At 44.0% G+C, this 27,431-nt stretch overlaps 3 protein-coding genes and 1 long non-coding RNA gene across 10 annotated transcripts in view; 3 read left to right on the top strand and 1 right to left on the bottom strand.

The window, feature by feature from the left end:
• The window catches only part of LOC113591224, a 3,214-nt gene extending 1,906 nt beyond the window's left edge, over window positions 1–1,308 (top strand). Inside the window, exon 2 of the long non-coding RNA XR_003412172.2 lies at window positions 1–1,308. This exon is cut by the window's left edge and continues 1,210 nt beyond it. This is a non-coding gene — a long non-coding RNA (uncharacterized LOC113591224).
• On the bottom strand, window positions 1,045–5,728 carry LOC118241282. 2 transcript variants are annotated; one of them, XR_004775965.1, is made up of 2 exons: window positions 4,801–4,828; window positions 1,045–1,940 (listed from the first exon to the last, which is right to left on the bottom strand). XR_004775965.1 is itself a non-coding variant. In XM_035525862.1 (2 exons), exons 1-2 carry the CDS (start codon window positions 5,714–5,716, stop codon window positions 1,330–1,332), a joined length of 732 nt encoding a protein of 243 aa, XP_035381755.1. In that variant the 5' UTR covers window positions 5,717–5,728; the 3' UTR covers window positions 1,045–1,329. The 2 variants fall into 2 exon arrangements, 1 of the variants encoding a protein (XP_035381755.1); XM_035525862.1 differs by lacking the exon at window positions 4,801–4,828 and adding an exon at window positions 5,596–5,728.
• Window positions 5,729–6,856: 1,128 nt separating this feature from the next.
• Window positions 6,857–13,982, top strand: rbm42 (RNA binding motif protein 42). 2 transcript variants are annotated; one of them, XM_027031660.2, is made up of 12 exons: window positions 6,857–6,961; window positions 7,380–7,447; window positions 7,637–7,775; window positions 8,458–8,524; window positions 8,625–8,693; window positions 9,022–9,206; window positions 9,385–9,546; window positions 9,791–9,928; window positions 11,513–11,626; window positions 11,954–12,071; window positions 13,211–13,405; window positions 13,711–13,982. In XM_027031660.2, the coding sequence occupies exons 2-12, from the start codon at window positions 7,392–7,394 to the stop codon at window positions 13,821–13,823; spliced, it is 1,356 nt and encodes a 451-aa protein (XP_026887461.1). In that variant the 5' UTR covers window positions 6,857–6,961; window positions 7,380–7,391; the 3' UTR covers window positions 13,824–13,982. The 2 variants fall into 2 exon arrangements, with proteins under 2 accessions (XP_026887461.1, XP_026887462.1); XM_027031661.2 differs by lacking the exon at window positions 11,513–11,626.
• Window positions 13,983–14,826: 844 nt separating this feature from the next.
• The window catches only part of arhgap33 (Rho GTPase activating protein 33), a 37,673-nt gene continuing 25,068 nt past the window's right edge, over window positions 14,827–27,431 (top strand). The window contains exons 1-2 of one of the 5 annotated variants that reach the window (XM_035526081.1): window positions 14,827–15,092; window positions 24,517–24,585. In XM_035526081.1, coding sequence (XP_035381974.1) covers window positions 15,074–15,092; window positions 24,517–24,585 — 88 coding nt within the window. In that variant the 5' untranslated portion in view covers window positions 14,827–15,073. Of the gene's footprint in view, window positions 15,093–15,586; window positions 15,666–15,692; window positions 16,387–24,516; window positions 24,586–27,431 lie in introns of those variants that run through there. The other 4 variants (XM_035526083.1, XM_035526084.1, XM_035526082.1 and 1 more) reach the window with 4 other exon arrangements.

The raw sequence follows: 27,431 nt of genomic DNA, 5'->3' as shown, positions 1-27,431 counted from the left end.
TGAATGGTCAGAGCTCAACATTTACCTTCTGACAGACCTGGGTTCGAGTCCTGGGTAGGGTGGCTGCCTGCAGCCTTTGTTACACATGGTGTCAGAAGTTGGATGGCAGTGAATCCACTGGATGGTTGATGAACCCACTCCTGCAGTGAGTGGACGGTGAAGCCCAGTGCGAGGACCACTTGCTAGTTGTGCTATAAACTTCCCTCGCTTTTTCTTGGCTGGTCACTCCTGTTCATAATTACCCCATTCACTCTCCTTCTTTGTAATGACAATCATCCAATGTCAATCAGCCTTTTTATTGTAGCATGCACATTTTAAAGCGTGCTTCATTTGTGATGGCGCAAAGCATCATGCAAATGATGAAAATTATTGTTGTAAGGAGCGCTTTTGTGAAATAAACGAAAAAGCCTAATATGAAAGGATAGGCATTTTTCTGTTATCATGCAATATCATATCACACAGCCCTTGCATCACAATTTCTCCAAGAATTCAAAACGCTTCTCCAATTCACTATTGTTAATGCACATGTAATTTCGCTTTTGAGGATGTAACGTTAGTCTTGATACATTGCAAGAGCGCATCAAGTGTTAACTCAACAGTCTGCATAGTGCTGAGATTCATGGTTAAGTTGCTCTACACTCTGTAGCACCCGTCTAGTTGTGTGGCTGTGACATTTCCTCCGAGGGTTCAGGAAAACCAGCGGTGGATGTCAGTCACAACAAAATTGTCGCAGTTATACTGGACTTTTGATTTCTGGGTCATCGTAAGGAGCATGGATGGAAAAGTGTGGTACATTACTGAGTAGGATAAAAGGTGTCATTAAATACCCAGCCTCAGTTTATTTTAAAACAGAACAGGGTTCAGCGTGACATCATTTTGTGCAATATTTTGATCCAGCTTGTGAACAGCTTCATCTTACCTGATTTACTTTAAACTCAGTCTGATTTAAACCCAAATTTTCTTTCATGACGGGAGAATCATTTGTGATGAACTTACTGAAACATACTGTGATGGCAATCTGGAAATAAAACTCAAAATCAAGACTTTCTTTTGTATTTTATTGTAAGGTCTTTGCAAAGAGGATTCAACTGTCACACACACTGATTCAAAGCCAAGAATGAAAAGGGAGTCTTAGACCTTTATATACAATGAGAAATGCATCAAATGAACTCCGAGTATAAGGTTGACAGATATGACTTCCCTTGTACATGGCAAGATGCATGTGACTTCTAACAAAATACAAGACGAAAATAAATATAAGCTTAATATAAAACAACAGTTGCTGAAGTTTTTTCTTTTATGAACACAGAACACAGAGATAAGAGAAAGCTAAGGGGCAATAATCTCCACACGGCTGTGGTCTTTCAAATCGTCGTCCAGTTTGCCTGGAAAAGGGGGAACCCAATTGGATGTGGGGTATAAATCAGGAGTGGCGTCTAGAGGTGGTTTTTGCTGGCTCACCACCACAACCTGGTATGACACAGGCTTGTCAACTCTGCGCAATATCCATCTACGAATGCAGAGAATTACGCAACAGCTGCAAATGGTCAGTGCAATACAGAATGGAACTACAGCAAGGATAATATTATTTCCCCAATTATTAACCCCTGCATTGTTGTGTAGTTCTTTGGATAGTTCATGTAAATTATTTATGGCACTCGTTAATGACCCATCTTCAGCAGAGTTGTTGGGAAGGACTGTAACCAGTGCAATCAAAACAAGCACGCACTCGGTCCCTCTCAGGCCGCAAAGGGCCGGGTGTCCTCCGACCATGCTGATTTGTTGCTGTCCCTCGCAGCTGTAGAACAGAGGAAGCAATCCACCTACACCCCAGTCACCTTCCCTTATTCGTCTTCTTGTTCCTCCCGATGTTTTGCTGTCATCGATTGGCTCGGCTCGGGGCGGGGTCCAGTAGCCAGCATCAGGAGGGTGTCTCCAACCTGAATAACATTCAGAGCAGAAGACAGGTTTGTCCAACAACAAAGCATTGCATCAGCATACTGGGAGCTATCTGGGAGGGGTCTAGGGTCAATCTCCATGTTTGGTGGGCACCCAAACAGGATCTCAGCCCATAGTTTCAGCCCATCTTTGGGCTTCCTCAAAACCCCTGCATTTCAGAATAATTCTGTTTCTTCACACTGAGAGCTCAGTTAATTTTATGGAAAGGGACATTTTCCACCTCCATGAGCACACCTGTAAGCAAGAGCACATTCTCTGTCTCAAGAATCCCAAGAGCTGCCTCTTGCATTTCAAAAGCAGATAAAGGTTCAGCATTGCACATGCCTAAGACCACACAGCCTTAAGTCCTCCCACTACCCAGGTACTGCCATTACGGGTGCTGAAAATGAGAGGCTTTATGAAGTAGATTTTCTCTCTCCACCTCCTCCTCATTCACAATCTCTGTCGCACTGCCAGTTTTATTACCACAGCACCTTCTTGGGATTGTTTTAGGGAGGAAAGTTGTAACAACATGCATCCTTAACTGGCCACCACGGATGGCAGGACTGTGAATGACACCAAGGTAAATCAGCTATGCTCAACTCACTGAGTTATCTGGAGCTCCTAACTGTATGGACAGCTCTCACTTTCTCTCCTGAGGACACCATGTGCTGGTGTGTGTGTGTGTGTGTGTGTATTTATTAGGCACTGGAGCCTTTCTGTCTTCAGGAACCCAACGCAAAGCCTCTATTCATCAGCTGCTCACCCGAGGTAATCTGCTTCCTCTTCTTGCCTCCTTTATCGCCCCATGGCCTACCTCTCCAAAATGTTTGATTCGGGAGTTCAAGGCATGCCAGCCTGCTTATGCACTTTGGCTGCCTCAGCCCTGGTGGTCACGGACGCAGAGAAATTGCCACTGTCTCATCCCATGGTTCTTCACATCAAGTTATTAGTATTCTCATTAACATTCAAACACAGTACATAACGGCGTGGCGATGTTCGGGCTATGAGGACTTGGTGCCGACTGATATCGATCTGCGTTTCTTACAAACTCAGGGTACAAGACAGGACTGCTCTCACTGGGCTGATGGATGTAGGCCTGATAAAGACGGTCTATGACCCGGAGAGGTGACCGTTTTGTATACCAGAAACATGTAAAACTCCTCCTAGATAGCTGCTTAACCTGTGCTAGAAGCAACCAGGGTAAAACACAAGCCAAACATGACGCCTTGCCGGCTCCTGAATATCCCTTTTCGTGTCTACAGATAGCCTTTATGCACATGCCACCTTGTGGTCGGCTGAAGTTCCTGCTAGTGATTGTCGACAGGTTTTCCAAGTGGACTGAGGCGTTTCCTTGTTCTAAGGAAGACGCCCGCACTGTGGTTAAAATCCTAGCCAAGGAGATAATACCGAGGTACGGTGTGCCTCGGCTAAGAGATTCAAATCAGGGACCGTTTCATTTCTAAGGCAACTCAGAAACTATGCAACTACCTAACTACTGACTGCAAGTTTCACATCCCTCATCATCCTCAGTCATCTGGCATTGAGAGAATGAATCGTACCTTGAAGGAAAACATGTTGCTTCGAAATCCCTAGTTACTATAACATTACTGACATTTCGCACATGAAGGCCGCTATTGCTGAGCCTCCTTTCTTTCTTTCTCCGTCTCCAAGCACAGAAGTGGCTCGTGGCTGGTACGGGAACAGCTAGTGCTCGTTCATGCAGAGCACATCTAATCTTTACCAACCTTGTTTCTTTCCTTTCTACGTAGACCCTTAGAACATGCCTCGCTTCCCCCTGTAGATTAGATAGTGGATATAGGACATATATACTCGGTACTTTCCTGTGGTTGGAATCTGAAGTACTGGTCACTTTGAACCAGTTTCCAACAGTTATCTTCTTAGCTACTGGCATATGCCACTTGAGAGCGTTATATATTGGCACCTTAAGCGTCATTTCCTTTCATACTAGCCCATTACATGCAGTTACTACACGATCTGCAAACCCAACTTTATATAGGGAAAAGAACGACATTTAGGCCTATCGGTAAAATTGTATGGTAAAATTTTCTCTTTTTTACGTTTGACTTTAGCAAAAGTATCTTGTCAATAATAGAATGTTGCGGGAAAATGCAAAGGGCACGTTTCTGGTTATTGCAGTAAATTGTATTATGTGAAAAGATTTTCGTCATGTGCGACGAATCTACAAAACTGAGGTAGCGGTAGCGATACTGTGAAGATGACTTTGTTTCTTTGTTTAATTACAGAGAATAATGTAGCACATAGGCTATATTTTACAGGAAATATCATAGAAAGATAGGTTTCGCATCTTTCAGAATTCGCAGAAATATAGCAAATAAATAAAAAATTATAATACGATAGTCCATAAAATACTATATAAATATAATTAAACATGGTCTATGCCGTATTAAAAAGTGTGTCTTGTAGGATTTGGATAAATGATTCGTTTGTCTTGGTCAAGTGCCGTTCCAATCAATAGCTAACTATAGCAGTAAAACTTTCATAGCATTAAAGCTCTTGAAGCGATTAAACTCTATAAATGAAAGTTCATTTTAAATCCGAGAAGCGATCATTTATCTAACACTAGATTGTTTTAAGTCATGCTCAAACCACGTGAGTTGGGTAGCTAACGTTAGCCAAGTTATATGTCTAGTTTCACCACTGCGATTAAGCTTTCTCTAAAGGTAAACTTAAAGTTAGTTTTTAAAACATAACCTTTTAATATGGCCAAAAGGGATAGGTATTGGTCGATAACTTAAAAAAAATTATATATATATAAACTAGTTATCGTACACTGGAGCCTACGTCTGTAGTTGTTGGTTTAACAAAGGACATCCTTACCTATTTCATCCTTCACCGCGATGCACTTAGCAAAGGGATGAAAGCTTAAGACAGCGCCCACGTGTTGTGTTACGGTGACGCAACACGTTTGCGAAACTACGTAGGGGAACGTTTATCGTACATTTAGTGCAGACATTGAAAACCTAAAAGAAACGTGTTCTGTAGCTCAATTAAACATATCTAGGTTTAATACCCCAAAAGAAAATGCGTTAAAACACATGTAGAAGAGAAGTCTTTTTTTAAACATTCAAACCTTCCCTGTTAAAATCTATTTCTCTTCAGTTAAATCCACTATAGATCACTTTCTTGGCTACTATATGATTTCCTTGCATTTACTGTGGGACGTTAGAGAAAATATATAGTAATATTGTGCAAATGGCTAATCAGTTCACTATAGTATATTTTAAAATTCCATAAAAAACAAATCAAATTACCAATTCACACTGCTATATTCGTGGAAAACACTTTCCAACATATTCACAATATGACATTGAAATGTTTTTACTGTAAGAAGTTGGAGTAATGGGATAGCGAAATCCGGTAAAATGTCTGTTCAATTCACTGTGTATTACTCATTTTGAATCTATAAAAATAAACAAATCAAATTGTTATCGAAGCACTCCACTATATTCTTGGAATATACTATCTTATGTACCTATGATATGACTTTCAGAGTAATAGGATGGCAAAATCCTATTAAATGTCTATTCAGCTCACTATATATCACTTTTTGAAGCTTATAAAACAATCAGATCAAATTGTTATCTGGTTATCTGAGGTATTCATCAAACACACCATCACTTGGGGCCATTATCCTGGTGTACTCCTGGATCTTTGTTGTTTCATCCCAGATAGTGTCTCTGATGCTCACTAGTCCTCGCCCTCCCGTCTCAGAGTGCTGGATGAAAGATTCCATGCATTGCGAGGAGTTTCCTTGTCTTGATGTCAGTGGCTTCTATCTCCTCCTTAGGCCAGTTTATTATGCCAGCAGGGTATCTGATGACTGGTAGAGCACAGGAGTTGATAGCTTGGATCTTGTTTCTCCCATTCAACTGACTTCTCAAGACTTGCCTCACTCTTTGTAGGTATTTGGCTGTAGCTGTTTTCTTTGTGGTCTCTTCATGATTCCCATTTGCCTGTGGGATCCCAGAGTACTTGTAGCTGCCCTCAAGATCTGTTATGTTACCTTCTGGTAGTATGATCTCCTCTGTATCTTCCCTCTCCTTGTAACAATCCAACACTTATCCAGTCCATTTGCCTTTCCGGTATTTTTAACTTCCAGCTTTGGTAAATCTGTTCTTATGCTATTACCCTGCCACTGATAGTTCACTTACAATGGCGAACGTGAGAACATCTTGTTTATTCCCCTGGCTTCTAATTCTCATGTTTCTCTTCAGGTGGGCAGCCAGAGCTGTTCATCTTTGCTTGGCAGTCTCCAAAGCCTCAGGTAAAGAAAGCCTGCTGTACTTCTCTAGTACTTTCATCACCTTCATCTCGCCTTACCGCATTTTGGATATCTGGCTGATTTCTGTCCTTGTTGCCCCTATCTTGGCCTCCAACCTCATACTCCATGGAGGACACTGCTCCTTGATGATGTCAGAGTTTGTGCACACACTGGGTCAGAAACCACATGAGCAAGCTATTTGAGATTACTTGTTGAGATGATACTGTGTTAGAAAGACAAATATATTTTTGCCTTGCAATTAAATCGTGTACACAAGCTTTAATGACTACCTACATTAGTCTTGAAGCTCCAGTGTAAAACGGCAGCAAACATAATACACTAAAGCCTGAGCTATATCGTTACATCGGGATCAGGGAAAGTGCATTTTACTGTATCCTTGACGCATACTGAAATAATGAACGAGATAAAGAAGGCGATGACCTTGTGTCCAGTTAGTTTCGTCTGAACACATTTGTTGCGATGACTAGCACCAAATTCGTAGTCGTAAAAATAATAGCGATCAGACCTACCGAAAGGGAAAGTTACGTTATTCCCTTTTTGCGCTTCTTCAACGGCAGGTGGCGGAATGCACGTGAGATAATGGACCTGTTTTTAACAGCATCGAAGAAGAAGAAAGAAATGCGGAGTCGGCAAACACTTAGCTAGCTGACTTTGATTGTTTGTTTTTTTATTGGTAATATCTTACGAGAGTTTAAGGTGACTAACCATTTTAGCAAAACGAAAAGCTATCTAGAGGACACAATACTCTATGTTTTCTGTTTAATGATTTGCTAGTCCCGTAAACGCCGCCAGTTTAGCTAACCTAGCTAGCTAGTTAGCCTAGTAAGGTTGGGGTTGCTAACTGCGGGCCAAGCCGAGCTTGGGTTGAGTGATCAGTTGAACGCAAGCTTATTTTTAGATGTAGCTAAGATCTGCAGTCTGATATAAACCCTACATACCAACAGCCAAACACTCACCGACAGTCATCACAATGATTTAACGTTAACTAACGGTAGTTGTCTTAGAGTTTTTGGTTTAGCTAAATAGCTAGTTATACGACTAACCAAGATGTACCAACACTTTCTTCGCGAATCAACATCGCTGATCAGCTAACTTGCCTGTAACTACCTTTTAGGTGACACTGGTTATGGCGTTGAAATCGGGCGAAGAACGCCTCAAAGAAATGGAGGCGGAGATGGCACTGTGAGTAACAATGATGAGTAATTTTCAGCTCTCATTTATAGGTTGATGTAAGCCATTTAGTATGAGTATGTCGCAAAACCAATTTGCAGGTGTTGCCTGGTGGTTGTGTGCGCACCTATTCACTTTTTGACAATGTGTGTGGATGCTGTAGTCAAAGTGATCCATGACCTAGATCATATTCTTCTGGAGGTTTGAGCAGGAGGTCTTGGGAGGACCTGTGGCTGTTTCTCCAGGGGGCCCTCCAGTGGTGGAGGCTCTTCCTGTGGCTCTGGCTGTGCCAGCTGTACCTATGATCCGGCCAATCATTGGCACAAACACCTATCAACAGGTACGCAGGCATACACAGTTAATCTTATTTTTATGTTGCTACAACACACAGCACTCTCAGACCATTGGTAAACATGTTATGTCTCACGTAGGGTCAGTATTCTTTATTGTGAGAAACTTCCTTATTGCCTCACTATATAAATATGTCTTTGCAGAAATGGTATGCAAAATTATGGAACCATTTTCATGTATTTGTATATGCCGGGGGCTATGGTGATTTTGGGTGATAGTTACTCCTAAAGGCTGATATCAGATTAACTTTGATAAGGATTTGGCCTGGTTGTTTCACAAATGGCAGCTTGTACATGCCCAGCTGAAGAACTAAATGTAGTTATTAGAAGACTGACTTATTTTTGCAAGTATTTATTGAGTCAAGAGTTTCTGTAAAAACTCTGACATCTCGGTCAATGTATGCCATTGTCAGTTGTTGCTTATTGTATGGAGCTGCACTCAGCTTGTACAATACTGTACTGTACAATACAGATGTTAAAGTCCCGTAATGTTTTTTCCTCAAAAAAAAAAAAAAAATCCAGATTCTGTTTAATAGTGTTTTGGTGCAATTACTGAACAAGAAACACAAGATTATTTGCCATTTACAACTGATTGAATGTACCATATATATTAAATGTACTGCTTGTGGCCCACTATGCTAAATAACACATTTTGAATCCTTTTTTTTCAAGGTCCAGCAGAGCTTGGAGGCGAGAGCTGCTACATTAGTTCCCCCACCGCCAGCATTTGTTGGACCAGGTAGGGGGCGTGTCAGAATTGTTGAATTACTGCTAGTACTGTTGAGGTGTCTGCTAGATGTGATGTAATGCTTGAAAAATGCTTTTTGCTTGTGTCTTAGCCGTACCTGCGGTGAGGCCTCCACCAATGATACGACCTGCATTTGTTCCACACATCCTGCAAAGACCAGGTAACTAGAGCAGCATTCTGTAAAAATTAAACTTGGATGTAGGCCAGGAGTTCTGCAAGCATGCTACATACCAAAGCAAAGCACTGTTTTATGTTCCTTTTACGTCCAGAATAATGTTGTCAATTATGTCGTCCAGATGAGACCTGAAAGAATTGAGCTGATAGAATGGAGCCTCGCCAAGGTTGATGATGTTATTCAAAATCTGTTTTACTGTTCAGTTTAAGTGAATTTAAATGACAGAAAAAAACTGTGAACGCTATAGAAAAATATAGGTATCAAACAGTTTTGGGCATGGGTGGAAAATGCCCAATCTCTGGATTTCTTTCAGGTGGTCAAAGAATGCCAGTGATGCGTGGTCCTCCTCCACAAGGCATGATGGCGCCGCCTATGCCCCGGCCCCCTCCACCACCACCCATGATGATGGCCCCGCCAATGTCAGGCCCCCCGCAGCACCCCATGGGGCCGATTGGACCGATTGGACCACCTTTGGGTCCCATGAACTCAGTTTCACCAGTAGGTGTCAATTAATGTGTTTTGTCACTAATAAAATAAGTAAATAAAACTCAAAGTAATCTCATTGGATGTAGCAGCTAGCCAGCATGCAACCATACAGTAGTGCATCAACTCAAAATGACTTAAAACTGCAGGTAAAATTTGAAGTATGTGTAGATGACTTAATTTTTTACTTTAGCAGGTAGACGCAATGAGCCCGGTGGTGTCTGTGCCAAATCGGCCAGTGACCCAGGGCTCTCCGAAGGTTACACCCAGCATTATACAAGCCGCCCCCACTGTTTATACAGCACCGCCTGCCCCCAAAAGACCGGACATTAGAGCACAGAGACAGGCGCGCATGGTAAAGAATTTTACTGTGTTCACCAGACCGTGCTCTACAAGGTGTGTTCTATCCATGGATTCTGTGGGATGGGTTCTGTCTATATCTCTGTAGATTATTGAGGTGTCCTATCTAAGATGGACATATAGTTTACATCTTGTCTATAACATATAAGATGTTATAGACAAGATGTAAACTATAGACAACTGGCTTTTCGCAGACAAATTCAATGAACCGTTCCTCTGGAATTGTCCGATTCCTATAGGAAGAGCTAGCGGCATCTGTAGCCGAGCAGCAGGCAGCAGCAATGGCTGCCGGCCTCCTGGAGACCAAGAAAGATGGCCCCTCAGACGACACTATCATCGGGCCCAGCATGCCTGACCCAGAGCCCGTTCACACAGAGGTACCCAGCTTGTGTCCCGCATCAGTGCAACGCAATCGCTGCATCTGTGGTGCGAAAATCGTCTTACTCCTAGTGCAGTAGCAACTCTTGACCTAGTTTACATGAATTTGTGTGCCAAGTTAGATGACAATTGAACATTTTATGTTATCTGTTTCTTAGGGGTGTTACAGTTTGAAATGTTTACAGTAGGATAACCTAGTCTAAACCTAGTCATTTAATTAACAATTTAAAAACACAGAACCCACCAGTGGAAATTAACAGAAAAGTTTATTGTGAAAACTTTCCTAAAATATTTTTGTATATCCTTATATATATACTGAACAGCTACAATATTAAAGCCAACTACCTAATATTGTTTAAGTCTTCCTCATGCCACCAAAACAGGTCTGATATGTAGAGGCGTGGGCTCTGCAAGACCTCTGAAGATGTCCTGTGGTTTCTGGCACCAAAACAATCCTTAATACGCTGTAAATTGGACTCCTGAAGATGCTCAGTTGAATTGAGATCTGAGGAACTGAGGCCAGATCAACAATTTGAGCCTTTTGTCACGTTCCTCAACCATTTCCTAAACAGTTTTTGCAGGTGGCAGGGCATGCTATTCTACTGAAAGTGGCAACTGCCATTAGGAAATGCCATTGCCATGAAAGCATGTACTTGGTCTGCAGCAATGTAGCTAAGATGCATGTGTCAAAGTAACATCCACATGACTGCCAAGTCCCAAGGCCTCCCATCAGAACATTGCCCAGAGCATGACCCTGCCTCCAGCTAGCCTAGATTCATCAGACCAGGGCACCTTCTTCCATTGCTTTATGATCTGTTTTTGTTGCTTATGTGCCTGTTGTATGCACTTTGTAAGGTGGACAACACACAACAAGCCATGATGCGCTGGGGGTTCTGACATCATCGCCAGTGTTGACATTTTAAGTAATTTGTGCTACAGTAGCTTTTATGTTGCATTAGACCAGACTCGCTAGTCTTTGCTCCCAATGCATCACTGATAGTTCACTGGTTGTCCTTCACTGGACAACTTTTGGTATGTAGTAACCACTGCCCACTGAGAACACCCCACAAGACCTGCTATTTTGGAAATGCTCTGACCCAGTCATCTAGCCATTATAATCTGGCCCTCATAGTCGCTCAGATTCTTATGCTTACCCATTTTTCAAAATACCCCCAGACATGACACCCCCTGATTGTCAGTTTTGCAGATTTAAAATCACTTGCCATTGGCCTGCTTCTGAAAAATATCACAAGTATGGCTTAATTGTTAACACATGCTTATTATTTAAAGCCAAAACAGCTACTGACTGGCCATACACTTAATGTCTGTTGATTTATGCCAGGTGTGAATATGTTTAGCTAATGGCCCCAGGATATGTTTTGTAATTTGGTATTGTTTATATTGTTGAAACACACAACAGTTGGTTTGTGTGTATTTAAAAGAACATGATTATATATTATATATATTAAAATATTTTCATTTTTAATTTTAATTGAGATCATTAAAAGATTAATTAAAGCTTAATTTTCAATTGCTTTTCTGAGATATGTGTGGAAAAAGGACACTGCTATGGTATGATTTAGGGGGAATCCACAGGCAGGAGGACACAAAATGCAACCTACATTTTTGCAAAGTCGCTGGACCCAAAAGGGCTGAGCACCACTGGTATAAGGAACAGAAAATTGAATGAGTACAAGGTAATAGATGAAAAAGCATTTTAATCTAGATTTTCAAAACATTGACTGTGAGGTTAGCTGTTCATACACCATGACTAACTATGAAAGCATCTTGCTTGATTTGTGTTTTTCTTTGTTTTCTGTTAACTCAAAGTGTTTAGATGTGATTACAATGTCAGGCTATTACCAAGGTTACCATTCCTCTGGTTTTTTTTAATCATTTTAAACTTAATGAAGTCAAAAAGCACAAGGGTCATTTTCTTAATAAAAAATGTTATAAAATGTGGTTGGCCACTGTATGGTATCTGACGGCCCTGTTTTGTGTGCTATTCTTGTGTGCTCGTGTAGCCAGCAGATGCCAGCACAGAGGATAAGAAGAAAGGGAAGCAGGAGAAGGTAAAGAAGTGCATCCGGACTGCAGCGGGCAGCTCGTGGGAAGACGCTAGCCTCCTGGAGTGGGAATCAGGTACCCAGATCTGATGTTCACTGAGGTTTACATCTGTACTGTATCCCACTGGCTATCCCACTGGAGTGTTGTGGGGTTTTTTTTAGTTTTTTTTTTTTTTAATTATTTCCAAAGAAAGTTGTTAAAACTGAATCCAGTTTCACTTTCAGGTGTGATGAGTTTTGCATTGATGGCTAGATCTTATTTTATTGTTAAACCAAGGCCAGTTTATTAGTGTTTAAATCAGTTTCTTTTTCAAAACATGTCAAGAAAATAATTTTTACAATCCGAGCTAGTATGGAAAATGAGGAGGACAGTTTTTAATAGTCAGTATGATTTTATAAAGGTGTATACAGACATTCAAAATTCTTACACTGTGTGCCCAACGTGTTTTCTCAGTACAGGTAAACAACTGGTCTTGGTTTCACAGCACCTTTCACATGGGAAACCAGGCTTGCTGAGTGAGGAATAAAATATAGTTTCTCCAAGGCACAGTGCTACATTTGACATGCAACAGCAAACAGTGCAGCAATGCAAATATGATGCACAAAGAAAACGGCACAAACGGGCAGTAAATACGACAAATGCATGCTATTAACTGTACACAACGCTATTAATAAACTACAGATCTTTCTACAATTGATTAAACAGTCCCTAAGGACATGACTGGTCTAGAGGATTTAGCCAGATTGCTTTAACATTGCATTCGTGTATGTGCATGCAAAGCTGTAAGCACACAGCTCTGCTCAAAAGTTCTAGTCCCCCCAAAACGAGAGCAGGAGACTGAAAGAGAAGGCCTGAATAATGTTAACTGGTACCAGGACCATTTGCGGTTGTTTTTCTGAGGTACTCTCTAGTTCCAGTTAAGCAGCACAATGGTTGAAAACAAGTTTGCACTTATGCCAATTGGTATAAGGTGTTTGTGGAAACCGTTCAGTCCTGCAAACAGGAAAACAATTAAAATTGGCCTGAAACATTTGCAGTTATCTGATTTCCTGGAAAAACCTGAGAGACTTGAAATTTTGAAACATACTCTCATTACTCAGAAAACTGAAGGGCCTACTTCCCCATTTCCCATCAGCGTAGCTTCCCCAGGTAATGCTGCCGGCAGGGCACCAACACTAGCATCTTTGTATTTTTCTCCATCTCTCCTTGTTCAGATGACTTCAGGATATTCTGCGGAGACCTGGGAAACGAGGTGAACGATGACATCCTGGCACGGGCATTCAGCCGCTACCCGTCCCTCCTGAAGGCCAAGGTGGTACGGGACAAACGCACAGGCAAGACCAAGGGTTACGGCTTCGTCAGCTTCAAGGACCCCAACGACTACGTGCGCGCCATGAGGGAGATGAACGGTGAGCACAGGCCCATCTGTCTGGCACACTGCAAAGTGGGCCTGCAGTTCCCACGCCAAGAGGGATTCTCAACCCGGATGGAGCCCCAGTGGGTTTTAGTCTAAGACAGGACTTTTTCCACATTTGTGAAACAGGGTCTTTAGGAGGAACAGTGCTAAAGATATTACCGTCGGGCTTGCACAATGGTATATGAATCATATGTAACTGATAACCATTGACTGTTCTTTGCCGGACCTGTTCATAATTGGCGTAAGAATATCTGTCATTTAATATCTAAATGGCAACATGTGTCTGCGCATTTTCAGGAAAGTACGTAGGCAGCAGACCCATCAAATTACGAAAGAGCACATGGAAAGACAGGAACCTGGAAGTTGTACGCAAGAAGCAGAAGGAGAAGAAAAAGCTGGGGCTCAGATAAAAACTGAGAGACGGAGCTGAAGCCGTGTGACATGAGTGAGTGTGTACCCCATCCCCTGCTACCCACCGACACAGCCGCAGGTGTGGAGTCTTGGGCCTGGCAGGAACCAAGGGCTTTTTAGTTGTGGTTTTTTTTTGGGGGGGGGGGGGGGGGGGGGGGGTTGTTGTGGTTTTTAGTTTTTTTGTTTTGTTTTTAGTTTTCTTCCTTAAAGCTCCTCAAGCAAAGTAATAAACAATGTCAAGGTCTGCGGCTGCCTGTGTGACTCGTCACATCACAGTCTGGCCTGGCCCATTAAAATGCACTGACACCTCGTTCCTTTTTCACTGTAAGTTAATTTTTTAATTTTTTATTTTTTTTTTATTTTTTTGCTGACAGAAATTCAGATACAGGAGACACTTCCACATATATGTAGTGTCCTTCCCACACACACATTGTTGTTGATCACTTCATTATATCGCGTTCTTTTTTTGCTTTGATGTTACAGGGAACAGGTGAACAGTAATGTGTCAATAAACTCAAGACTTTTTTCTACATGCTGTCCTGTTGACTTTGTTTACCTGTAAATGCTTTCAGGACCTCTTGTTTAAATCATTATTAAAAGAAGCTCTGCACTCAGAATCCCTAATTTACTATGGTGATAAATAACCTTAGACAAATTTGTTGGTTTAATATGACAGGATGTGATTTTGTGGCTGTGGAATAAGGAAATGCATCCCTCCCTTCCCAACTGGGATTGGTTGGGATGACTCAGAAAACTAAAATATAGGACTTGTGGCACTAAAAAAAATTATAATTCTAAAAACAGAATAAATAATAGTGAATGCAGGGCGGATCCCGCTGAGAAAATGTTGAATAAATGTCTTCGGGTTCGGGACTCAGAATACTTGGACGGATTATATTTGAATAAAACAATTCCCAACCCATCCACTTGGTGGAATGGTGTTGTATTTATTCGGCATGAGTATTTTTCATATAAAAATGTCTTGCACAGAAAAGTGATACATCTTAAAGTTAAGACATGGACAAGATTACTATTTCTACATCAAAACGAAAATATCCTGTTTGTAAGTGCTGGCTACTGCAATGTTTCGATCTGTGTCAGAAATGCCATAAACAGAAGATCTGCTTTCATGAAACCTCATTTCCTAATTTTGGAGACACTCTTTCTGTCCGCTTTGGTATCATAAAGTAACAAACCTTCCAAACATTGTCACTGGACAAATTCGATTAGTCCAAACTACATCTCTACGATGCGAAGAAGTGGGACCGGTAGGCTTTATCCCGTCTATTATAGATAAATGTATTTCTGTTGTATTTTAAAAGTTTTAACTTTAGTCTTTCCTGTGTGCAACATTCTCAATGTTACCTTGAATTTTAAGATCCTTTTACATTTTTTTGCCTCTTTGTTCCATTTATTCCCTTTACCTGTCCATTGTCATTTGACTCATATTTGCCGGTTTAATGTCGGTCAGTTAATATGATTGTCTAACTGTGTATTCAACTTTCATATAGATCTACTGGATCTCGGTTCGTCTGGTGCTTTTTCTCCCGCCACATTGCACATTCGCGCGGTTTGTACATTAGCATCAACTGTCAGTGTTAAAATGCGAAACTCGAACGATGTAGTTTTAGGAAATGGAGAAAAAAAACCGGCGATTTTAACTCGATTGTCTGGTCATGTAAAATGTCCTGAGGTGTTCCGGTTGGCGTATGTACACGCCTGTCAGCGGGTGTTACCGCTGCCTAGTACCCGTCTGCGCTCCTCCGCCCCGCGCCGAGCGGCGCGCCACGATCCCTTTTGTCCGACTGGGCACCTCAATGGACTATCACATTCTGGAAAAGGTGGGGGGGCATTGGAAATGTTTGTGAAAATGATACCATTGTGCTAAAATGTGTAAATTCTTCCAACTGTAGTAGTTTATGTAATAGCTAAATTGCGAAATGCTTCGTGTCGAAATTTATCATTCGTGCTGCCACTGTTCTTTCACAAACGTGTGAGTGCAGGGGTCCCCGCGTGATCTTATTTGGGACCGGCCAGAGAACCCTAGATTTCCCTTCATTGGCTCGTACGTTTAGATGCAAGTGATGTGAATGTTCATCGAGCAGCACACATGGGCAGAGGGCGAATTTAACCATGGCATCACAGTTAGGAAATAGTGAGCTTTTACACTGAGTTGTGCGAGTACCTCATGTAATTTCTGCACTGAGGCAGAGTCTCACACCATTGACGCTTCGTATCTATGTGGGATTGTTTAAGGAAGTGGCTACTAACGCTGGACATCATCATGGTATCTTTCAAACATTGAGCCAGCGCCTGATCCAGCCTCCTCCCACCGCTTTTCTCGGGCGCTTTTCTTTCAGCTGCTCGTGTGACGAGCTCGCACAAGTTGTTACAAATGTCGGAAACGTAAAAATGTAATTAAAAGGGCAATTGATGTGGCCAGCCAAAGAAGGAGCTTTGGGAGTGCATCAAGGACCATTATCTAAAATCAAACACGGTGAATCAAATCTGAAAACGGAGGTCCTCAAACCCCAGCCCATTAATCTGGATCTCGGAATGGTGGTAAGTTAGCTGTGTTTGCCATCTTCGTCTCTATCACAAGGATTACAACGGGGAATTTAGCTCTGCAATTAATAGTCGCAAAATCGAGACCTACTCGTGAGTTGGGCAAGCACTCAACTTGATTTAGACACAAGTTAGCCCGCTAATCTATCTTGCTATATGGGTTAGCATCTGTCAGATGCTTTCTTTTTGTCTCGTGTGGATTTTTTCACCCTTTTACGCTTTGGTGTACTGTATTACCGATGGTGTTGCTATTAGAGGGACCTGGCAGACTCCGGCTGTCACTCGACTGTTGACAAAATGCTGGCTATTGTCTTTAGCTATTTGACGAGAAATGCCTTCCCGAGGCACTGATCTCTGGCTTGTGCCCCTCCCTTCACACACATGCACGAATGGCGATACGATTCAGAATTATATAGGGAGTAGTTTCTGTGCATTGTTCGCTTACTGGCTGCTCCGGCCGAGGGAGGGTCGTTTAAGTTGTTTTTTTGCAGGAGGATTGGATGCTTGTCTGTATGTGTGTTTTATAGTTCCACGTCCTTTACCCACCATAAGGCCCATTGTTTATGATGCTCTCATAACAAGAGCAACCCTGTGTGTCCCATGGAAACAAAGGCAGTGACCAATTCATAATTCTCTATGGGTTTTAGGGTTGGCATGTTTAGTATACCCGAAGGCTTCATTCTGTGATAATGAGCAGCTGTTCCACTCTCCCTTAGTTTTCATAATAAACTCCTTTCTTGGTTTAGTTCACACTCCACAAACGCACAACGTGGTTTTAGGGATCTTAGCATTACACCACCTGACAGCATAACGTATAATTTCTTGTGATCATTACAATTTACAGGTAGGCAAATGTTCTGGGAAGGTATCCAGGAGAAATGGCTGTTTGCTCTGGGAGTGGTTCTCACAAGTCCAGCCGAGCAGCTGGTTCCACTGGATGTGAAGCAGCCTAAATAACAAACCTGCTCGGTGCACTCGAGAGCGTGCTGCATCGTGGGAAAGCGTAGTCCACCTGCCAGTGCTCACTGAATAATTCCAGCCTGCAAGCTGTCCAACTGACCCCCAGCAACTCACACCATGACAAATTCAGGAAGAGTTCACAGTGCCTGCAATAAAACAGACTTTTAGAATTTTTAAATTTAGGCCTGCGAGGGAATTATGTAGCAGAACAAGGGCTTCTCAGTGGATATTATTGAGCGAGTGTTTTTAAATTCCCATAATCACACCTGTCCTGATGCTGTCATCAAGAGTTGGGGGCTTCGCAGTAGCACATGTCATTGTGGTAGAACAAGTGTCCCTTTTGAACACTAGTGCACAAAGAAAATGATTTTCACACTGTGGGGAACTGCACCCTGGTCAGTCTCTCATGCCATTGCTGAGTTTTATCTTTTCATGGATTTGCTTTTGTCAGGTTTTTTTTCTAAAGGCGTTACAGCATACATCTGTGCTTCTATGATGGTGATTGTGGCTGCTTAGGGCATGGATCTTCAACTGTGTAGTTTAAGCCTGGTACCTGCTGGCACTGATCATTTCTGCCAGGCTTCCTAAGGAAGAGTTACGCATCGTCATAAAGGCAGCAGTAGGTGATCGAGGTGTTTAATTACCAGCACAGCGTTGTGTTTCTGTGAGGTTGCCAGTATGGGTTTGTATGTTATCTCAGGTCCTTTCTGTTGTTGAGACATGCATATCTATCTAGTACATTGCCTTCACTTTCTTGAAACTGGCAGCCATTCGATTTAAGCATTAGAATCAGGTCTATATTGATCTTGTCTAAGTGTCCTATTAATATTGGTGTGCTTAACATACTATGTTAGACATTGTTTGACATCTGTAAAAAAAAACCAAAAAAAAAACAGCCTTACTGTTTTTGATTCAAAGAATGGCTGTTCATATTAGTCTTTCATTCACTATAAGGATGGCTGGTGTTCCAAAAATATTCCCCAAAATGTTATCACCACTTTGTTTACCCATGTAAAAACCTAATTTATTATCGTGGGTTGTGTTTCTGTGGCTGGTTCTTGATGATTAGTCTAATTGGCGGCAAGTCGCACCTGTGGCCTGGGTGGCAAATTCCGACGGCTTTGTTCAAATCTGATGAGCCCCTACCCACTGGTACATGCACAGCTGAGGTTAGCACATCTGTTCTTTGCCTCGAAGAAAGCCAAAACTGGGTGCAACAAAATCCTGTGGGTATGGCCAGTTTGTGTAGACCAGCACTCACACTCACTTGCATGTGCAACATGTGAAAGCCAGCCCTCGCTGACACACTTGCATGTATATCCTCAGTAGCTGTGCTGTAGGAAACGGATGTTGCGCAAACCTCTTTGTGGTCTGTCAAAGCTCGAGTTCTTGCAATTACCTAAAGAGTTGCTGAATGCTGAGTGTGTGTGTGAAAGAGAGACACTGAGTGTGAGGGCCAGTGTCTGGTGCCCCCTCCCCTGCTTTCATCTATGTCTGTATCTCTCCTTCTTCCTGTTTACTGCCAGAGTCATGTGCTCTAGAGTTATTTTCTCCTGTTTGCCCCCCAGCAGATGACCACAGAAAGGCGAGACCGCTCTGTCCTGTTAAATATGATGGATGTTGCCTGTGTTCAGTGCTTAAAGGAGCTATGTATGGGAACCTTGCCCTAATGGATATTCTAGGCTTATTGTTTGCCAGAGGCTGGGCTGTGTTTACCTAAAGTGCCCCATCACTAAGTTCTTCAGACATTTTTGAATGCGGTCTCTGACGGTTACCACGAGCCGATCACCTCTCCTGCCTCTTCTTAAAAACAGAGAGAGCATCATGCATCTGAAAAAAATGTCTAATTGCCTTAATTCTGGGTATGGTGGTAGTTTCCTCCTTCCCCTGGCACAGTAGGTCCAGCTGTATCATGTGCCTAAGCAGGGGACTCACAAAATTGAGCAGTGATGTCGTCGTCCAGGAGCAGGAGGCTGAAACTGTGGTGAAATGTTCCGCCGCACTGTGTCCTAAAGGTGGAAGCCCCTGCACGATCAGCGAGGAACTGAAGTGTCCTCATCAGACTTCATCTTGTTAGGATGGTAACTGGGCATGGCACATAATACTTCTTTGTCAGTAAAGAGGTTTGGGTTTTTTTTGTTTGTTTTTGTTTGTTTTTTGCACACATGGTGGCTAAGCTTGCTAGATGTTATGAAGTTATCAGATTTTTGAAGTTTAGAATCTGCCAAAATTGATTCTTAGACTCAAGTCTGGCAGATTTAGTCAACGAGCTACCCTTACGCCTCATCGAACCTTGTCTTTCCTCTGCTGCTCACTCACTTGCTTGAATTATTTGTAGGGGTGCAAGCCTTGCTCCATATGAGAGAGCACACACAGCCTTGATTTCCAGGTAGTGGTGTCTTCTGGGCATGGTCCATCAGAGCTCTTGTTCGAGGGATCAGAAATCAGATTTCGTATATCAAATATAATTTGTGTTTTCTATTTTGAGAGTAATTTAACAGGCACAATAGAAAGGGTAATATTATTATTATTATTATTATTATTATATTATTATTATTATTATTATTATTATTATTATTATTATATTATTATTATTATTATTGGTGGTTTTATTATTATTACCCATGGTGATGTAAGGAGCAAGCCTAAAAAGGATTTGGACATGAATAATAGCATGGGCTATGTTTCCACGACAACACTTCCCATATAGCTATAGTTTCCTCTTTGCTGCAATTGCAGATACTATCCTACTAAAAGGCTACCCAAGACTGCTGATAAAGAACAGGAGTCTGTGATCATCATTTAATGTTACGGGTTACACTGACCGATCGTTCACATCAGCTGTGTGGATGTTTTTAGGGTAAGCTTTACTCCCACGTTCGGGGCTGCTCTTCCTGTTGCATCCTGGGTTTTGACGGAACACAAGGCAGTGCCTCAGGCGTCAGCATCTCCTATAGAAACAGCTGCTTTGAATTTGTGCCCGGATCGCTCTGTGCCAGCGCAAGTGTCCCGCGCTGTCGGAGTGCCATCGCCCACGTGATCACCCCCACCCTCCACCATCCCAGGGGCCTTCACAACAACCACGTCATCTGGACACACCCTGTCTAAAGGACCGTCATCCCCCCCCCCCCCCCCCCGCTTGTCTTGCTCCTCTATCCTTTCTGCTCGGTCACTTTGCAGAGTCTCGAGTTTGCGCTCCTCTTCCAACTCTTCCGCTTAGTGGATGCCTGGCGCTCTCGTTCTTTGGGCTTCTCCGTCTTCCCATACCTCCCCTCCCGTCCCGTCCCCCTTTCCTTCTCCCTCAGTCTCCTGTAGCTCCAGCTGGGATTGAGGGTGTGTTTAGTATGCTGAGTGCGACTCTGCCTTTCCTACCCCTCAATAGAAAGGAGGACAGAGCATTGAGCACTGGGGAACAGGGGTGGGTTTGGGGTTGGGCGGGGTGTGTGGGATTTGCGTGAGCACGATTTCCAAGAGACCCCTCATCCGGAATGCATGTGCCAAATTTGACCCTGCACTCATCACCCCTGGTGGTATAGCCCTTAAGCCTCCTGGCTGACTCCCAGTCCTTGGGCACTGGGTGCCGAGGATTTTATGTTTGTGGTAGGGAGTTGCACCGTAGGCTTTGGCGTGTCGTGTCAACCTTGAGTGGCTCAGGGACGCAAAGTTGTTCGTGGGAGATCCATGAATGAGACTCTTCAGATGAACCGTGGGGGGATGGGTGGGGAAGAGGCTTGGGCAAGTATGTGGGGGGGGGGTTTGGCTTTTCAGAGGCCGGGGCTGAATAGGAAGCCCAAGGTCCGCTTTGTTCCGTGAAAGGTCGTAGGCCAGCGGGAGAGCAAAGGACAAAGCAGAAAACAGACAGGGATGCGTGGAAGTGATGGAGAGAGGAACCTTCTGAGGTATCAGAGCGAGGGTAGAGGGGAAAGTCTGTTTTTCTTAAACTAAATGTGGTCTGGTTGGGGTGTCTCTCAGTTCTGGTGCTGGCGTGTGAGAGCGGAAGACTTGCGTTGCACAGTTTAGTGCTCCGGTGCATCAGGACAGAGCTGGCCCAAAACATGTCATCCAGGATATAACAAACTACCTCTCGAGTTTTTTTTCACAGTACGTGCCCTCCCACAAGTTGGTTAACATGTGGCCCCATTTCCCCTGATGCTGCTACGAAGCACCACATGCGGTGCAATCTTCTGTGGCGTTTGACTCATTTATTCAGGCCTCAGCCATGATGCAGACATGGAGATTTTGGAAAGAGGACCTGAACCATTTTTGACGCAGATCTCACAATGTGCAGGAACCAAAGCTGGAGAGCCTAAATCGGAGACAGCATCCCTGTTGGGAGTGCCCTCTTTTGGAGAGTGGGTGGGTGGAGACCCAGCAGTGCCACCAGTAGCTGTTATTATTTATTATCTCCTTTAGCTTGTTCCAGCAGCCTTTAATGGCCATCCGCAGCATTGAATTGGGGATTGTTCTGTATTCTTAGCGTGAGGTGTTTTTTTGTTTTTTTTTCCCCAACTCCCTCACAGTTAACTTCTGAAGAAGGAACATTTAATATTGGTCCAGGATTACAATTAACGATAGATTTCACCTCTTCTGCTTGAGTAAGTTAATCGCTGTCCTTTTATCTTGTTGTGGGGTCAGGCACAGGACAACTGTTGAGTCCTAAAAAATATAGTGACACTCCAGTTGACCTTAAAGGTTTTAGGGTATTGATTGGGGCCCTCTGAAAGTGATGTTTAGCGACAGTTACATCATTTCCATTATTAAGTTTTACCAAACCTGTGTTGTTGAAGCACGTCATATTGCTTAAACCATGACCTGCCATATAAGGCACATGGATTTACAAACTTTGGGAGACTCTGCTAACTCATTAGGATTCAGAGGGAGGGCGTGTGTGTGCAACAGGAACGTGTATGCATGACCCATTTTCTCCACACTTGCAGGCATTGATGACTGTTCTTTTGCATGCCAAAAAACACAATAGGCTATTTAAATACATATATAGACACGCAGTCGTTTATTCTGTGTGTGGGTGGGTTGTTTGGTTTTTGGTTTTTTTATTCAGTTTAAGACCACTACAACCTTATTTTAAAACCGCTTGTCTATCTTGGTCTGAGAAATGTTTACCGTGAGCCCATGCTTGTTGCTTGCACACTCGTGCATGTGTGCACGCATGCGGCCTCTCGCGGCTGCACTCTGCTCGGTTACTATAGAGATGCTGCCCACATAACGGCAGAGACCCTGACAGCATGCCTCTGCTGCGTTCTCCCCTCCGTCGCAGCAAAATGCCGCCTCGCTGGCCTGGCGCGACACGTCCGGCGCTTAACGATCTGCTTTAATCGGCGCGGCTGACCCTGCGACACTTCTGAGGGTCGTCGGTGCCAAGCTAACGCTTTTAGGCCTTCTTGCATCCCAGGTTTTACAAATTCGGTTTAATCGGTCCCTGTCATGGGAACCCCACGCGTTTAACACTTTAGGTTTGCCCCGCGTCGTCACGCTTGATTTAACGCGATGCAATTATCAAGTAATTATCAGTTCCTTCATCAACATATTCAGGCATGTTAACGCAAGGGTGGCGCATCGATGTGTAGCACCCCCACGCACATCATAAAAAAAAGAAAATAAAACAACAGAAACGAAGGTTTTATTCCTGCTGTTGCTATGAAACTAACCAAGATCCTGATTTAGACCCACTCTAACGCCGGCCCCCTTCGCGAGTGCTTGCTCGTCCTTCCCTCTCCTCACGACTCGATGGGCAGTTGCGTGTCTGATGTGGAAATCATATTTAGACAGCTGAGCTCCCCCGCAGGCCAGAAGCCCTGGCTGCAAGAACACTCCCTCCTTGCCATCGCATTCCCACGGCAGCAGAACCGTCCTCATACCAGAGGAGTCGGGACGTCCCCCACCCCCACGTAACCCAGTCATCATCACAAGTCTAGACTATCAGTTCTGGCTTTGTCTTAGCAGGTTGATATGTTAAGCTATCGCTGCCAAGCTGTTCTGGTACGTTACCACATTCAAGGAGACAAACGGGATGATTTGGTTTGCGTATCTGATCTGTCACACTGGTCACGTTTCCATTTCTGTGTTTTGTTTGGGGTTTTTTTTCCACAAAAATTGCTTTAGCATGTTTGTTGACTTGTGCTACGTTTGGGGCATTTGACCAAGTTTTAATTTCCATGGCCCAGATTGAGAAACATTTTAAGCACAGGGAAGTGGAAATCTAGCCCTTGTCAATCAAGAAATTTGAAGACTTCAACTCATGTGAAGACTGACTGACAACCTCTGGCGAACCTTTCCAAGTACAAAGAAGTGCATGCTTAGTCACTCACAGATATATACTTACATATTTATTATGTTCAAACTTTATTGTACTCATGAATGTCCTGACATTTACAGGGCAAAGAAGACTTTTGTAACTAGTTAAGTTTATATGTACTTCAAGTGCTTTTTTAAAGCTGTCTTCATTTTATTAAACAGTGCTTCGCTCTGCCCTTGAACTTATCGTGTGTGTGTGTCAGCTTGGTGAGCTGTGGGAGATGCTGCTTCATGTCGGTGGCCTCATAAGCCTAGTGACTGATGGTTCTTTCAAACATGTACACACACCAAACGGATCCAGCTATAGCTCGTTCAAACAGTGTGATGTGTGCACTACTAGAACAGGCTAAGGCTAGTTTGCTGTAGTTTCACTTCTCAGAGGGTGCATATGTTTTTGTGTCCGCGATTCTGTGTGTCTGTGCGTGCGTTTGCATGCATGGTTTCCTTTTTTTTTTTTTCCTCTTTTGAAATCGGGATGGGACATTGCACTAACCAGGGGTGAAGGTGGATCTACATTACTACTTACACGTTTGTCAGTTGAACTGTTTTTCAGGACGTTATTTCCTCCACAGTATTTCGTCACATTAATATGGGGTCCTTTTATCAGTAAAGTGATATTTTCAGCCATGTTTTCATGCAATATTCCAACATGATGCACTTTGCTCAGAGGCTATGACATGCACTGCCAAATGATTCACACCTAGTCCACCACTTGCTTTCCCCCCGTGCTGCCCGGTACGTTTCCCCTCCCAACTCCCCGTCTCCCGTCAGCGCTGGGCCTTGTTTTTACACTTCAGCTCCTAGCCGGATCGCTGGCATTAAAACGGCCTTTATTCTCCTTTCTCTTGTGCCAAGTGTCGGGACCCCACTGGGTTCGGAAATGCGCCGTGTTCATGCGAGCGCTGAGCCTGACAGACATGTCTGGTAAGTGGTCCTCCCTCCTCGCCTGTGCTCCGAGGCAGTGGCCTGGGGCTCGAGGCTCTCTCCTCGAGCTCTCGCAGTCATCAGCAACTGAACTGAGCCGAGTCTCGGAATCGGACCGACATGTCATGCGGTCGATACCTGTTGTCCGATGATATCGACCGGCCGACATTTTTGCTACGTCGACTGTTTCGGTTATCGGTTATGGCTGTTAACGTAGCTTGAACAGCCAAACCCGGAATAGTTTTATTGTTGATTTGCAAGAGGTCGCAAGCCGGTTCGTAACGGCGTGAGGCGTTCATGCATGGATAAAACTCAACTACTAGTTCACCAAATAACGTCCTGAACACACCTTTGTCAATACGTCATCAGTAACGTTGAGCTGGTATGATGCCCACGGCCTTCCGCTTACTGGTGTCTGCCCTAAAGGAAGACCACCACGGAATAAACGTGCAGCGCCGAATCAGAGACCGATTCAAGTTTACTTGCTGAATGACTGGAATTGAGCCCAGACCTGCCCATGCGTGTCGGCGTGCATGTCGTCTTCATGTGTTTCGTGTGGTAGCGTGTCATGTAGCCCGTGCGTGTGCATGCTTGTCATATATGTGCGTTTATGTCCGTGAGCCTCGCCTCTCTCTGTGTGTGTGTGTGTGTGTGTGTGTGTGTGTGTGTGTGTGTGTGTGTGTGTGTGTGTGTGTGTGTGTGTGTGTGTGTGCGTGCGTGTGTGTGTGTGCGCTCTTGCAACGTGTTGTTTCTGATCTCTGCGGAATGTACAGTTGTTCCTCCGTCGTGCAACCAGAGGCCCGTCCGCTCCCATTCAGAGCATTTTGGCTTTGCGTATATTTAGCATCAGGTTATTCCCTAGGTTCCAATTTTGATATTGGCAACTGACTAATGTGGTGCACACCGTTAGTTGATTTTGTTTGTTTGTTTTTGTTGTTGTTTTAGAAATTGTTAGCTTTCTTCACATAAAAGTGTATGGTGCACATCTTGCGTTGGATCGGAGGGGTTTTTCTAGCTTTCTCCCATGCGCCCTGGTCTCCTGATGTCATAAAGGAGGGCGTGACCTGGGCCTCTTGGCCGAGCGGGAGGATCCACGCAGCGGCCAAGAACAGGTGTGGAGCCGCGGACGGCGCCCCGGGGATCACACTTCACCACATCAAATATTGAACAGGTGCAGGAGGAGAACAGTCGCACTCGGCGGTAAAGCGGAGAGGCAGCGGCACGCGCGTGGCCGCGGGCCTCAGTAACCCGAGCCGTGGGCGAATGCAGACCACACGAAGCTGGAGTAACCGCGGCGGAGGTGGCCGGCGGCAGCAGGCGGATGGCGTCGCGACCGTGGCCGTCGCTCTTGTGACCCCGGCCCGGCATCCAGTCTTGCACGCGGCCCCGTCCTCGCCGTGTGAATAAGCAGCACTGTCAGACAGGATGAACATGCTCAGGAAGCGAGGAAAGCGCAAGGTACTATGCAGCCTGGGAGCATCGAGGAGATTGCGGTGTGCTCAGCTGTGTTGGCGTTGCAGAAACGGCTAATGGGGTTCAGCCGGTGTTCAGTGAACGTGGAGCGTTGTGATGTTTCTGCCCTGTCACAGTTCACAAAGGAGCGACGCAGTAATTCAATGGAACTAACTGTTATATGGAATGAATCGTTATAGGGAGAGCGCGGTAACGTCTTTGGTCCTGGAACTCAGGTGCGTTGTGTGGTATAGTGAATACATTATAAGTTTGAAGTGTCCTGTATCTGTAACGTATAAAGGTCAGGCCTAATGGTAAGGCACTTGTCTCAACGCGGTTTGGCGTCGCTTTTTGGATGCGGTGCCTCGCGTGGCTGTCTGGCTTTGAAGCAGTTTCCCAGAGATTAACCGTTTAGTTGCTTTGTTGATGGGGCTGGTGCAGAAACCAGAGCCGTTCCCAGAGGACGGGTGTGGGGTTACCGGGGCGAGCTCGCCAACGTCTCCACTGGATACTCCCTCTATCGTTCACGCGGAGGCCTCCCCAGCTTAGCGTGTCAAGCAGTCACACTTTGTCCTGTGGCAAAGTTAACCTGGAAGTCTTCTTCTGTGGAGTGATGTATAGTGTTGTGTTCGGGGTGAGCATGTAGCGTTAAGATAAGGTCTTGGCATGGGTAATGCCAGCTGCAGTGGTTTCCATGGCAGTGACCAGGTGCATAGAGCATTGTTTGCAGTAAATTTGTTCCAGTGTTGTCGGCCAGGGTTCTGGTGTTTGCATGTCATCACCACTTGCCTGTGTGTGCGTGTGCTTGTGCGTGTGTTGCTGGTTTCATTCACTGTGTCACAGGACTATTACCAGACAGTGATTGCAGTCACTGTGGACATCAGTGAAGCTGTTAAACACAGTAGTATCAGACTGTGGATTTGAGAACTGGTTGACATCTTGGCGTTCATAACTGGTCATAACTGCCTCCTGTCCTCCTGTCTTTTATTTAACGTATGAGGGCCAGGAAGCGGTCTATAGATAGTAACGAATGGGATTCGTAGATTTTAGTGTGTTAACATTATTGACCAGAATGTTGGCCAGAAATGCCTCTGCCTTTCAGACATTTGCCCTGAATAACCCGTGTGTGTATGTGAACTAATCCGTAACCCCTGAATAATAAGACATCAGTTAGAAATTTCCAATCAGTCTGCAGTCGGAGGCATGTCACATTTCGGCACTAATTTCACGATTGTTGAAGGGTGCTGTAATGTTGCACGTTTTTTGGGGGTGTTTTTCTTTCTTGGGAATACCGTCACCTTGGCCGTTCCCAGTCCAAGGCCAAACTGAAGAAGAATGTGAATATCAATAGGAACATAATTTGAAGGGTTTGATTCCATTAGATGAGAGAAATC

This window comes from Electrophorus electricus, chromosome 5 (assembly GCF_013358815.1).
Source record: "Electrophorus electricus isolate fEleEle1 chromosome 5, fEleEle1.pri, whole genome shotgun sequence".
Lineage (NCBI taxonomy): Eukaryota > Metazoa > Chordata > Actinopteri > Gymnotiformes > Gymnotidae > Electrophorus > Electrophorus electricus.
The sequence above is the reverse complement of the archived record's forward strand: the minus strand, read 5'-3'. Positions and strand labels throughout refer to the sequence as shown.

Excerpts from the sequence above, each read along its gene's own strand:
- LOC118241282 (XM_035525862.1), bottom strand. The coding sequence starts at position 5,716 with ATGGAATCTTTCATCCAGCACTCTGAGACGGGAGGGCGAGGACTAGTG. Across the intron at positions 1,941-5,595 it reads GATAATGGCCCCAAGTGATG|GTTGGAGACACCCTCCTGAT; the intron begins GTGTGTTTGATG and ends AATGTTATTCAG.
- rbm42 (XM_027031660.2), top strand. The coding sequence starts at position 7,392 with ATGGCGTTGAAATCGGGCGAAGAACGCCTCAAAGAAATGGAGGCGGAG. Across the intron at positions 8,525-8,624 it reads GCCAGCATTTGTTGGACCAG|CCGTACCTGCGGTGAGGCCT; the intron begins GTAGGGGGCGTG and ends CTTGTGTCTTAG. Across the intron at positions 13,406-13,710 it reads CGCCATGAGGGAGATGAACG|GAAAGTACGTAGGCAGCAGA; the intron begins GTGAGCACAGGC and ends GCGCATTTTCAG.